General features: G+C 49.7%; 1 protein-coding gene across 4 annotated transcripts in view; it reads left to right on the plus strand.

The window, feature by feature from the left end:
* Positions 1 to 13,394, plus strand: part of RAPGEF1 (Rap guanine nucleotide exchange factor 1) — a 90,792-nt gene extending 77,398 nt beyond the window's left edge. For all 4 annotated transcript variants that reach the window (XM_067309319.1, XM_067309321.1, XM_067309322.1 and 1 more), the window contains 12 exons: positions 21 to 132; positions 1,813 to 1,888; positions 4,814 to 4,898; positions 5,918 to 6,010; positions 6,395 to 6,580; positions 6,737 to 6,821; positions 7,052 to 7,146; positions 7,662 to 7,740; positions 7,895 to 7,996; positions 8,422 to 8,519; positions 9,787 to 9,915; positions 10,422 to 13,394. In XM_067309319.1, coding sequence (XP_067165420.1) covers positions 21 to 132; positions 1,813 to 1,888; positions 4,814 to 4,898; positions 5,918 to 6,010; positions 6,395 to 6,580; positions 6,737 to 6,821; positions 7,052 to 7,146; positions 7,662 to 7,740; positions 7,895 to 7,996; positions 8,422 to 8,519; positions 9,787 to 9,915; positions 10,422 to 10,572 — 1,291 coding nt within the window. In that variant the 3' untranslated portion in view covers positions 10,573 to 13,394. The remainder of the gene's footprint in view (positions 1 to 20; positions 133 to 1,812; positions 1,889 to 4,813; positions 4,899 to 5,917; positions 6,011 to 6,394; positions 6,581 to 6,736; positions 6,822 to 7,051; positions 7,147 to 7,661; positions 7,741 to 7,894; positions 7,997 to 8,421; positions 8,520 to 9,786; positions 9,916 to 10,421) is intronic.
* The last annotated feature ends 179 nt before the right edge of the window (positions 13,395 to 13,573 follow it).

Genomic DNA, 13,573 nt, shown 5'->3' on the forward strand with positions numbered 1-13,573 from the left:
GGTTGTTTGCTTTCTTCCAGGCAGCAGCAGTCACCGGATGCGTTGGAATCGTCACAGTTGGAGGAAGAGGTAGACGAGCTATCCCTGATTGACCACAATGAAATTATGTCCAGGTTAACGCTGAAGCAAGAGGTAGGTGCTTTCCGGGGTCACTTTCATACTCTTTGGGTTATGATCTATTGAAATCTGACCTCCATGAGTGCACAGGCAAGACATCAGCTTTTATTTGAGCCAATAGGCAAAACTAGGTTATAGCAGACACGGTGTGCAGCTTTATGCGTGCAAACTGTTGTGAAAGTGTGAGCTGCTAGTACAGGCAGGGAACATCAGCACTGAGTGTGGGTTTAACAAAATGTGCAATGTCTCTCTAAAACCAGCTCGTCTGGTGCCCTTTTCCCAGTCTGCTCCCTCCCGCCTCGTCAGCCTGTTACAGTCTGAAATGAAGCACCTGAGAGTTTGAACACAGTAAATCCAGGTGAAGGTTTATGGTGTTGGCCTTTGAGTCTGAAGGCAGGTTTAGCAGATTTCCCCAGCAGGACAATATATTACTGATCCTGGCTTTGGAAGAGCAGCCAAAGTAACTGTTCCTGTATTTGAGAAATGGCTTTGTTTCTAGCCTTGGGTGCACTCCCAGACATCTTTGCTTGCTTGCTGTGCTCTTGAACCAAGCTGTCTCTGACGCGCAGCTAGAGGGAATATGCAGGCCTTCGAACCTTTCAGACTATCAGGGTTCAGGGTGCTAGTCTGAAAAACAGAGGGAATGTATCATTTACTGGCACTTTAGGAGTGTTCTTTGATCAGCCGAGATGCGCAGAAGTAGGCGAGAAGCTATTACTCGCTCTCCAAGTAGTATTTCATGAGTCTTGCCAGAGGATCACCCCATAAAATCACGTCTTAGACGTAGCTGCTCCATGGCTCCAAATCCATGGTTTTTTTTCAGTATTTTGCATATTGAAATGACAGAGACATTGCTAAGAGAAGCCAGATGTTGATTCTAGTCTTTACCCTGCAGGAATGAATATGCCCTTAACAAAAATTTAAAAACTGGTGATTTCTGAACATTTTGGACTATCAGATCTGTGTCAATCCTTAACATCTTTTTTTTCTTACAGTTCGCATATTTAAAACAGTATAAAACTGCTACAGTTCTGCTGTGAGCTATTTCCTGTAGCGTGGGAACCACTGGCTAAGCGATAGATTAGTTTTGCATATTTTTAGCAGTGAACTGCAGTAGTTAGAAAAAGCAGTTTTTAGAGAGTGGTGAGGCAGGGGGCAAGCAGTTAGCAGACCAGGTTCCTGCTCCTGGTTACTGGATCACTTCAGGTGACCTCCAGCCAAATAGTTCCAGATTATGGAATTAACTTGCTAGGTTTTGATGTTTCAGAAACACTTAAGTCGAATGCATGACCTTTCACCCCACAGCCGCTGTGGTACGTGATCATGCACTTTGAGACAGTTCACATAGTGTTACTGCTCTATTAATGGTCTTTCGGGAGCTTTGGGGAGTCTGGGACATTTCTGCTCATTCTTTGGTGGGCAGAAGGTTCAGCTTTCACTGCACTTCACAGCCTGGCCTCAAAGAGTGAGCGACCCCGAGTGAGCATTAGCCTAGATCCTCACCTGGGACACCAAATGTTGTACTCAGATTGCAGGATTAGCCCAGCACTTAAGACCATGTCCCAGCTTGTGCTGTGAGCAGTGCCGGGAACATTGTGTACTCTGCCAGTTAATGCTGAGTCTGGACCTCAGAGATGGCAAATCAGGCCGAAGGGAGCATGGGTTATGTGTAATGTGTTTCTGTTCTCATTGCAGGGAGATGATGGGCCAGATGTTCGTGGCGGGTCCGGAGATATTTTGTTAGTGCACGCGACAGAGACCGACAGGAAAGGTACAGTGGCTGCACCCAAGCAAGCTGAAGAGTGCAGCCTGATGTGGTCTTCTGCTACTTTTAAGCTGATTCTCTGTAGCGTGAGCAGTTGCAAAGTTACCATATGCAGCTGGGCCGGGGTGGAGAGGACGGCATTAATGATCCTGTGAGTTGCGGGGAGGATTGTGCTTATCTTTGGGGAAACAGAGGTAAGCTGGATAAGCACTTGTTCATTCCATTTAGCAGCAGGGATGGTATTAACTCCTTAAAGCCCTTGCCGAGATCTGGAAGGCAAGGCCCACCAGCGGAGCTGGTGACAGTGCTGCGTCGGTGCCTCCCTGCCTGCCGAGACAGGCCGCTGCTTTCCGAGAGGGCAGCTGCAAACGGCCTGTTGTGGCCTATTTGTTAAAACCCTCCTTTATCTCTGCAAACCCAGTCACCTCCCACATGATGCAGTTGCTTTCCGAGTCCTGTGACAGAGATGGCCTTTGCGGCATTTCCAAGGAGTGATTTTGAACCTGCCAAACACATTTGTGCTGATGACCTTAACCAGAATTGATCTCCTTATCTCCTGGGATGCAAAGCAAAATGCACTAACCTGCTGAACCACTCAGCTATTTTAGAGGCTTGATCAGTCAAAGGGGAAATAACTTTCACGTGCATTTTTAAATGGCAGCTTTTTTACTGTAGTATAAGGTGTTTGCAATTGCTTACCAGCACCATTCGACTAGGAAGAAAATCCTTCCCCCTGGTAGATATATTTCCCTGTCTACATCAGGCATCCAACCCAGACACAAAAGACCAAAGTTGGGAACATAGTAGAGAGAGGGGCACAATTCATTATGCTATGGTTAGATATGTAAAAAAAAGTCGAGATGGTGAAAATATCCCTGTTAAAAAAGCTGAAAATGGAATAGAGAAGCTCTGATTTACTATTGCTGTACTCCAGAACAAGCATCACATTGGAAGAACTTCTTCCATACCATTGCTGTTTAAAGACAGCTACTTGTGTGTTAGACAAGTAGTTCACAAGTAGTTCGTGAATGGTGAGCTTTGCGGATGTTGCAAACAGTGAGGTGGAAGCTGTGGACAACCTCTCAAGACTGGAAAAACTAGAGCCAGGTTTTAAATACACAGCAGCACGGACAGGGAGAGCGGATGGGTGGAGGGAGATCTGAGCAGTGCGTTGCTCAGAATAGTCGCAGAGCTTAGCCTTATGTGCTCTGCCAAGCCGTTGATCTGAATGGAGCATGGAGGAATTTGTGCTATGCTAACCCACTGTTTGGGTGACTGAGAGGGTTAATGAATTAAGCTTACAATGAGAAGAATTCAGGGCTTGTAAATCAATCAGCCAAACTGCACAGAGAGGTATAGTTAAGAGGCTTTCCTTTAAAGATGAATTTCTTGGCAGCTTTGAGTGCCAGAGCTGTATTACCTCACATTGCCTTTTGGGCAGATGGGAACCCAGAATAAATGTAACTCCACACCCTGTTGCATGATGCTTCTTGTCCATTTGAGTTTTGTGAAAGAGCTAAATGGAATAAGGGATAAAAGGCGACTTGTGGTCTTTAGGAATAAAAGCTGTGGTCAGTTAAGTGCTCTCAGCCACATGCGCTTGCTGTGAGTGCAGGATTACAGCCAGACAAGGCCTAGGACTCACCTCTGACATGACCACCCAACCTCTGGCTTTAGAGCTTAAGTCTGGTTGTCTTTAACTAAAAGCAGCTCTCTCTGATTTAAGAACAGCAGGAAGAAGGGTCTCTGTGTGAGGTGCCTGCCAAGAGAAACACTGCAGGTAGAAAGGCACAAATCTGCCATTCCCTCCCCTTTCACACCCTCCACGCACAGCGGATGGAGGTTACAGCGCGTGGGTGTGGGGTGCTCTTGCCCTGGCTGAAGCCAGCCGTGCGTGTACGTGTACGGCCTAGCCTGGGCAGGCACGGCACAAGCTGCTTCCCCCAGCCCTGCTAACAAGCCTCTGCCAGCGGTTGCAGCGGGCCAGCGAAGGGCAGCAGGCCGTGCCGCTGCAGATGTTGCTGCACTGCAGCGTGGTTGTTCATACCAGCGCTAATAAGCTTCCATTTTGACCGCTGCTGTCCACAGTGACCAAGCCTTGCCCAGGACTGCTGGTGTACTGCAGTCCTAACCTGAAAGCTTCTCTCCCTGTCGTGGTTCCTGCTTTTTCAAGTTGCATCCTCTGGGCCCGTGACGATAGCCAGAGCCTCTGTGATTCTGGGGCCTGGAGCACCCAGTGGCGCAGCTTGACGAACAGAAGGTCTCTGCATGCCCCGGGTCAGCGCTTGTGTCGCGGCCGTGGGTCACGGCATGGCAGGGCAGTCACGGTCATGGCAGGGTCAGTTTTTGCTGTACAATTTACTCCTCTTTTGGCTGGAAACAATCTTGCATGTACACTCTCCTCAGGGAGTTTTCCTGGAGCAGCAAGGAGGGGAGGGTCTGCGGCACTGTATTGTCATTTTAAATATATGCATCCCTGTTACAAGGGAAGAGTGACCCTGTTCTTCCTGCACAGCTCTGTCCTACCTAAGTAGTAAAGACAGAGAACAGACACCCATCTCTTATAATCACGTCTTCTCTTTAAAGTATCCCCAAGGCCCTCAGCACACTTTTCCTTGACCTGTTATTAAACGTTTCCGACCCACAGACGGGTGTTTTTCACTGACCCCTTTCATGATCCCATAAGCTAAAAAGCAAGGCTGATTGCTTCAAATGGGAGCCAGCCCACTGGGATCGGGGCAGTTTCACTGTTGCTTTTATGCCTTAGGGTCCATCTGCTGGTAAGAAACAACAACGCAGCATTTCTGTAAAGCTCCTTCTTTTCAAATTGTGTCCCCTTCCCCTTTCTGTAAGGCTGGATTCAACCTAAGAATGAGCTTTCTTTTCTAAATGCAGGGTTGATGACTGACACTTCCTTGTCTTTCTCTGTAGATCTGGTGCTGTACTGTGAAGCCTTTCTGACCACATACAGGACATTTATTACCCCAGAAGAGCTCATCAAGAAGCTGCAGTACAGATATCCTTTTGCATGAATGACAGTTCAGCCTCTTCAAGGATCAGGACCAAGCAGTCATCGTGGAGGGAGCTGGTGGGAATTTGTTCAGGCAAAAGCCTGCTGGCAACGCCGTCCGTAACGTGCTTGCCATAGAGGTTTCGCCCACAACCTGCCCACTGCCGAGCAGGGATTCCCTCACCTGTGCACCCTGCAGGTGGGAAATGCTCCGGGGCAGGTCAAGGCAGAGGGGAGCATCTCTGGCAAGTACGGAGACTGCTTCTTGGTGAGCACCCTTGTCTGCAGTTCCTTCCCCTTGGCTCTGTTGCGATGGCTCCCTTACTACCATTGGCGCTGAGTGGGTCAGTGTCTCAGTTCAGGCAGTGCGAAGGCCTCATGGGCTTTGGTCCTGTAACCGCACATCAAAGGAAGCCTGACGTCACCCTGCCCTGAGTCGCAGCTCATCACTGCCATCTGCAGCAGAGCCTGTGCTCCCCATGCTTCTGCTGGGATCAGTTCTGCCAAGGACACGGCAAACCTCATTGCAGAGCAGTTGTCAGGGAAAACACTTGCTTTGGAGAGATGCTGGGGCATTCCCGTAGGCCGCTTTCTGCACCCTGTTTCTCTTTCCCTTTGTCCGCCTGGTGGAAGGTTTTTCAGCCTTTGCTGTCCTGTCTCCCCCACGCTGTTCCCCTTGCAGCAAATTGGGAAGTGAGATCTGTTATGAGACCAGATGTCACAGACCAGTGGGGGGGATCACAGTGAAGGAGTGCTGCTCGTTAAATTTCACCTTAGAGATAATGCTCTGATAGCATGAATTCTGCAAGGTGTAAGAACCTCCTCACACCCCTGCTACCTGCAGCTGGTGGTATCTTAATACCACGTTAATTAGAGCGCTATTAGTGTCCCATATCTCCTAGAAGTTGAACACCAGTTTCAGTCAAGGCAGAGTATTGTGCTATTCTCATGTTCCTCAAGGTAGCTGTTAGTTGTACTAATGTCAGTCTGACTACGCTAGGTTGATTCTTTAATTTGTGAGCAACATATGAGAAGTTTTGCCACTTCGCAGACACATTTAAGAAGCGAGTCAGTAAGAACACCTTCTTCGTGCTGGTGAGAGTGGTGGATGAGCTGTGGTGAGTTGCCTTCTTTGCTTTGGGGTTGGAGATACAGGGTCAGTAACAAGACAGAAGTCTACCAGCTGTGAACATTGTATTGTTTAAAACCCATCTGAGATGGTACCTAAAACCCCCTACCTTGACCAAGGAGACCGCTACAATGCTGGACACAGGGAACCCTCTTTTTGGAAGAGCAGGTTCTCACAGTGTCCTCTCTGGGTCCGTGATTTTAAAATAACCGGTGAAAGGGGAATCTCTAAGAAAGGAAGAGCTGGGAAGAGGAGGAATTTCAGTCACTTGGTTCTGCTTTTGGGAAAGAGTGACAAGACTATACAAATACAAATTCCATAACTCTGAGTCGTTACTCTGATGTCTTGCTTGGGTTTTCCATCTTTCTTTCAGCTTAGTGGAGTTGACAGATGAAATTCTCAAGCTGCTGATGGACCTGGTGTTCCGGCTAGTCTGCAATGGGGAGCTGAGCCTCGCTAGAGTGTTACGCAAAAATATCCTTGACAAAGTCGATCAGAAGAATATGCTGAGATATGCCAATTCCATCAAACCTCTCGCAGCCCGTGGGGTGGCAGCCAGGTGAGGAATTGTGCACGTAATCATATCTTGCTCCTTTCTGAGAGACAGGCATCCCTTATCTGCAGATGCAACAGTTTTCTCAGTCCAAAATATAATGATGGAAAGAAAACAAGTCACATTTTCTTAGCCTTTATACTTCATCCTTGTTTCCTACAGGCCAGGGACCCTGCATGATTTCCACAGTCACGAAATAGCTGAGCAGCTGACCCTCCTAGATGCCGAACTCTTCTATAAAATTGAGGTACAGAGACAAGGATGGGATGAGGGTGGTGGCAGGGATTTTAACACATACCCTCTGCAATCTCTGGGATTGCTCCCTGCCAACTTTCCATGCGCACCTGTTGCGTTGTAGGAGACAGCTGAATTTGTGTCAGCAAAAGGCTATGACCACAAGCTATGACTGGGGAATCTTAAGGCAGAAATCCTATTTTAACGTGTGGTGTTCTCCCACTCCTCTCTCTTCCTCGGCAGATACCAGAAGTTTTGCTTTGGGCAAAGGAGCAAAATGAAGAGAAGAGCCCCAACCTGACACAGTTTACAGAGCACTTTAATAACATGTCCTACTGGTAAGGAGATCAGAGCGACCACGGCACTGAACTGTGCTTAACCTTCAGTGCCTTAGAATTCAATATAGTTCTTCTTGAGTTGGGTTCCCTGTGAAAAGGATTGTATCTTTTAGTAGCATCATGCATATATTTTTGGCTGGGAACTAGATGCAGGGCGCTCTTCAAAGAACCCAGAACACAGGAAATACAAAATCACGAGGGTTTCAGAGGGCACAGCAACCTGTAAGAATTAAGAATTATCATCAGTATTGTTAAGCTCTTCAAACAAACATTCCCCCTGCAAATAAGTGAACTCCTAAGGGTGATGTTACTTCATTGTGGTCATCCTTGAAATTATTCCATTTTTGCTGTGAATTGAAGTGCTCCATTTAAGTTGGAAGCAGCATGAACTTGTCAGCATTGTTGATCCATCCTTATTAGTTACCCATTTTGCAAATGAAGCAAGAAATCTGAGATCAGAATTCTGCCTCAGTGGGTTTATTGTTCTTTCTGTTTTGTTCTGTCTGTTCTTCCAGGGTCCGTTCAATAATTATGGTGCAAGAGAAAGCCCAAGACCGAGAGAGGCTGCTCCTTAAATTTATAAAAATTATGAAGGTATCAGCTTGATTCTTGCTGTGAATCACACACACTGTTCATTAAATATCTGGGAACAGGAGTAGGAGTGTGGGACGTTCCAGTGAGTAGAGCTGTTTGTTGCCAAGAAGGCTTTTCAGATCTCTAGAGTAACTCGTATTATCCTTCTTCACAGCACTTACGAAAGCTGAATAATTTTAATTCCTATCTGGCCATTCTTTCTGCACTGGATTCTGCACCCATCCGAAGGCTGGAGTGGCAGAAACAAACCTCAGAGGTAAGGAACAGCAAGGACTTGCATCTTTAGGGGAAAAAAGGCTAACTGTGGTTACGGTATGAAACAGCTGGGTGGGTTTTAACAGCTCAGTGATGTGCCAATGTGGAGGGATGGTGGATAAATGCTCTCCACTTGTATAATGCCACGGTGCTGGAAACCTGCAGTGTTGCTGGGCTTTCTGACAGCAGCAGAAATGCCAGCACAGTTACAGGCTGAGAGAACAGCGTCTTCCTCCCTGCAAATTGAAGCCTTGCTGAAGCTGAAAGTGGTGAGGTTCTGTGTACACAGTCAGGCTCACGTTTATTAAATCAACTGGAGGTGTTTGCAGGGTGGCATTAACTCCTTAGCCTGCGTAGGTCCCTGGAGGGGAGGTCACAAAGCCCACGGTAGCACCACTGCTACAAACCAGCTTTGTCTTCTGCTAGGGCCTGGCTGAGTACTGCACGCTGATTGACAGCTCCTCATCCTTCCGGGCCTACCGAGCAGCTCTGGCTGATGTGGAGCCTCCCTGCATACCTTACCTGTGAGTTGGTGATTTGTCTTTCCTCTGCCATTGCTTCTGCACATTCAAGCAGTTCCTCCAGTGATTTCTCAGCAGCCTCTGCTCAGTTAAACGCTTGCCTTTCACCCTAGATCTAGAATAACACGTCGGTGTGCCACATCTTTATAGCAAACCCACATGCCCGTTCTGGAGCAACTCCTCCTGTACTAGGGAAAAGCAGGGTGACACCCCTGGGTACTGCTCTCCCTTTCCCTGTGACAGTGTGTTCCTGCTATAAGATGACTGGATTTCTCTATCCACTGTTCCCCTGATGCTCTTACTCATTTTTGTGAACATCAATCAAAGCCCAGACTACCTCCTGCTGTTTCAGGTGCTTTACTTTGTGCCTCAGCTTTCTTTTTTTGTAAAGGTGAATTGACTTGAATTGACTATGGCAAAGGAGATAGGAAGTGCCCGGATCTTTAGTTGACACTTTAACTACAGTTTCTTTGGTGTCTGTGCACAGAAAGACAAATTTTCCCATGAGGTGAAATGGATCCCACAACTTTGAGCTGCTTCATGCTCCTCTACATCAGCTCTGCTTCTGCTGACTGGAAGAGCTGGTAAATTAGGAATTTCCCTTGTCAAACACATGCTTCTTCATTCTGTTGCCAGATGAAAGGTTGAAGCCTTTGCCCTTCTCTGTACAGGCCCTCTGATCTGGATATCAGATTTCATCTGGGTTTATCCTAGTAAAAATTCTCCTGGACTTGCTTTTTTCTATGGTAAAAATTCTGTAGGAAGAGGTTGCATAGATGCACAGCATCTCATGTGGTGGGGACCACAGGAGGACTGTGCAGGCATGCAGGTGAGCAGGGGAGGTAGAGAGAGGAAGGGAGACACAGACTCTTTTGCTCGCAAAGCCTCAGCATGAGGAAAGTCATCTTGCATAAAACTGGAAGGAAGGTTTAACCCCCTGGCAGATGCGCCCATTGCAACCTTCTTCCAGCCTGGTCTACAAACAGTGAAAGAGCAACAGACCCAGCACTGTTCATGTGAACATTAATGCCTCACTTCTGAGATATCTCAGCTTTGCGTGTAATGATAGGATCTAAACACCTTCATATTTGCTGGAGGGGCAGAGGGGAGATGTTTCGCTCTAGTTTAAAATCATGATGCTAAGGGTGCCAGCAGCAGGAGGCAATTAGATTATGTGCAGCCGCCTTTTGGCAGGCTGTCCTGCCCGTGCGTGACTCACCTCTGTACTTGTTTGCCTGCTCCTTGGCCTGCCACCCCTTCTCTCTTTCAGAGGCCTAATTCTGCAGGACCTGACCTTTGTTCATCTGGGAAATCCAGATTACATTGACAGCAAAGTGAACTTTTCCAAGCGCTGGCAGCAGTTTAACATCCTGGACAGCATGAGGTGCTTCCAACAAGTGTAAGTGCAGCGAAGGGGATCAGAGGCAGCTCAGATACTGCTGTGGGATTGTTACAGCCAGCAGTGGCGGGGGCACGTGAGCTGCTGTGGAAAAGGAAGGGAGCCTAACGTCAAAACACTGTGGTGGAGACTTAAGGAGTCCTGGCAGTGCGTAAAGTTTCCCTACTCCTCTTCATCACACGACAGCTTTTCCTGCAGATCGTTGTTGTTGCTGGTTCCTGTGTTCTCTTGGTCAGGAAGGGTTTCCCTTAATGCTGTTTTTCAGTGGAAGCCACAGTTCTAATTCAGTGTCACGGGATCAGTGGTCTTTTTCCCCAGTTCAGGGCTGGGCATCGTGTGTATCCCCCCTCCCTGGTGTCACATCATTGTCATGAGTAGCTGGCTCAGGTAATTCAGATCACAGCGCTGGATGTGCGTTAGAGCGGAGAGGGGGGCTCAGGACTGGGAGAGGTTCCTGAGCAGCATCTCGGTTAACTGCAGCCCTTCTGTTCTCTCTGGTTTTCCAGACATTATGACATCAAAAGAAATGATGATATAGTGTCATTCTTCAATGATTTCAGCGACCATCTGGCTGAGGAGGCCTTGTGGGAACTGTCTCTCAAAATCAAACCTCGGAACATTACGAGGAGAAAAACAGACCGGGAAGAGAAGACCTAGGAGGAGGGGTTTGTGTGAGCGAGGAGAATTGCTCCGCACACACGCCGAGGGCAGCTAGGAGACTGGAGTTCAATGTTTGTACCTGTTACTGGATGACGCACCCTCCCTCCCAGCTGGCAGCAATCACTGGGTGTGCGAATGTTGGGCTCTTGCAGCACAAGAGCAGCGAACGTGTGCGGGAGCCGCCTTCTTGCCGGGCGGCAGCAGCTAAGGCGGGAGATCAGCCAGTGCTCGCTGCACTCGCCTTCCTTCTCCTCCCATCCCTCCGTGCCGCGGATCAGCTTTAAACCTGGGGAGAGAGCTTTGTGGAAGGAGGGTCCCATGCGAGCGTGCTGCTGGTTCGCTGACTGATACTTCACCGGCGTTCGGAAGGACCTGAGCTTTTGTTTCCATCCCCAAGGGAGGACCAGCAAGAGCTCAGCACCCACAAACAAGTCACCTGTCTCTGGAGCGTTACCCAGCCGGCAGCAGCTGCGGAAGCCGAGGTTTTGCGTCTCCCCTGCGACGCCGCCTCGAAACGTTTTTAGCCCTGGGAGACGAGGATGGAAGAATCTGCCGCTGTCTGCCAGAGGAGCTCTGCTTCCTGAGAGCTTGCTTTTGTTTACAGGGGTGTTGAGTTTACCCCAGATCTCTCTCGCCTTCCTAAAGGGAGGAAGGCACCGGTCATAGATGCGGAAGAGGCACTGAAAACGTGGGCAGGGACCCGCCATCTCCAGTTGTCGTATCCCCCTCCTCCTCTCAAATCTCATTATTTAAGCAACAGTAATCCCTCTGAACCCTGGAAATATTGACTAGCCAAGGTACTGTGGTTCACTCGTCCTGTGAGCCCGTATCATTTAGTGATGGTACTAGCTTTTGCACAGTAAATTCTGTAGTATATAAGACTGTAAATATTAGTATTTAGAATCCATTGGGGATTTTTTTGATGCATGTCTGAGTACCAGTGGATTTATAGGAAAAAAAAAGAAAAAAGTGCAAAACGACATGTATAAAATTCGCAACCAGTGACAATGTCATTCCAAGTGCTGGAATAAAGGAGGCTTGGGGCAGCCGCACGTGGAGCTGGCTGCGGAGCGGGAAGCAGGATCCAGGCAGAGGAGCTAGCAGATACATTTCCGGGATTGTAAATGCCGACAGGGAAGGAGCCGTGCTCAGGGCCAGGCCTGCCCATCCCCTCCGCCCCGCTCCTCTCTCCTCTCGTTGTTGCCAAATGGTTTGGGGGGGCTAAGGGGGGGGCGGGCGTCCCATCTGGACAGCCCTTGGTGCTGCGCTTTGTGGTCCGTTTTTTGGGAAAAGCCTCAACAAGGCCCTGTCCCCAGTACAGCCATGCGCAGAGCCGGCAGGGCACAGGCAGCCCAGCAGGTAAGAGGGGGTTAGCGTTTCCCAGCCACGCAGTGTTAACCCCAATCCGTTCGGTGTGCCTTATTCAGCCCCTCTGTCCCCTCTCCGCGTCCCGCCCGGACGTCGTCCTCACCAGTGCAGCCCCAGCTGGGCCGGTTCGCATCCTCCCTTTCTGTCCCCGTTCAGTTGTTTACAGTGTGGATCATGTTTTTGAGTGTATGCTGTAGGTTTTATCGGCCCTGCAAAGGCCTTTTTCGGAACCACGTTGTGTGATCACAAGTTTTTATAGAGTTCTGTCCAACAAAAACCCTGCAGTTTTAGGGCTGTGGCTTGCAGGGAATATACGCGGGATGTTTTGCGGAGCATCCTTAACTTATTTCTCGGCAGCAGCTCCATGTTCTCCAAGGCTCTGTTTAGTCTGGGTGAATCAGAGCTGCAAGTGCTTCCTTCTGCAAACGGATTGCAAAGGCTTCGCCGGCTCCCGTCAAACGGCAGCTCCGGTTGTCCGTCTGCGGCAGGGGATGACGGCCGCCTTACTCAGCTCGCGGGATTATATCTCGCTTTCCCTGAAGGTTTAGGCGCAGGGCTCATCAGCACCCTGGCCTGCACCGTTGCCATCGAATCAGTGCTTGTAAGGCAGCGTAGCCAAAACCGCCGCGGTGGCCTGAGACGCCAGCGCCGGGGCAGCGTGGCTGCGCGGCACGCGCAGAAGGCGTCCGCTGCGTGATGGGAGCGCGGGGGACCCGCGCGCCAGCCCCCGTTAACGCTGTGCAATCCCCAGCGCGGCCGAAGCGGGGATGTTTCCGGGCTAAATCCCCGCCTCGGAGCGGGAAGGAGCGTGCTGGCTGAAAACCGGCGGGTTCCTACGGTGCCAAGGCGCCCTGCGTCCGAGCTGCGCGCTGCGCCTGGCAAAGCCTTTGCAACCCCCGAAGGCTTCGCAGCCTTCCACGCAGGAAGTGCTACTTTTTCTTCTTTGTAAATAAGATTTAAAAAGGAAAAAAAAAAAAAAAGTCTGTGAAAAGGCAAATGCAATCCGCGTCCGGCGCAGAGTTTTCGGCTGGCTCGCTCCGAGCGTGTCGCTTCACCGTCGAAGGTGTGCGCTAGCGTAGGCCCTTCCTAGGAGTGTCGTGAGTGGTGATAGCACTAAAAGCAACCCGGCGGTTTCGGTCCCCGCCGCGGGCGTGGGCCAGGGCGCAGGTGTCGCCAGCCGCGGGCAGCGGCGCAGAACCCGCCACCGAGCGCCGGGATCTGCCCGCAGCCACCGCGGGGCCCCTGCCCTGCTCCCGCGCCCGCCGTCCCACCGTGTTACGTTGTACTATATATTTACCACTAACCCCGTCCTGATGGTGGCATCTTCCTGCGAACATTTCAAACCTGTAACTTTTATATTAAAGACAAATAAATACCAATAACGAACCTGCCTAACGATCCTGTTTACGGTGCATGCAGCAGTCTGTGGATTAAAGTGACAATCGAATCCACTTCTCGAGCTGGTGTGGCCTCGTGTTTTCTGCGGTGCTCTGGCTTTTTCCTCTTCCGTTGGCCCTTTTTGCTTCTGTTTTCACCCTGCCAATCGCTTGCCTGCCGCGGTGCCAAGATGGTCTTGTGCCGGTGCACGGCCCGGGGCTCCCAGGGGGCTGTCTGCTCCTGTCGCCTTCCT

The sequence above is a fragment of the Apteryx mantelli genome, chromosome 21 (assembly GCF_036417845.1).
Source record: "Apteryx mantelli isolate bAptMan1 chromosome 21, bAptMan1.hap1, whole genome shotgun sequence".
Taxonomy (NCBI): Eukaryota; Metazoa; Chordata; class Aves; order Apterygiformes; family Apterygidae; genus Apteryx; species Apteryx mantelli.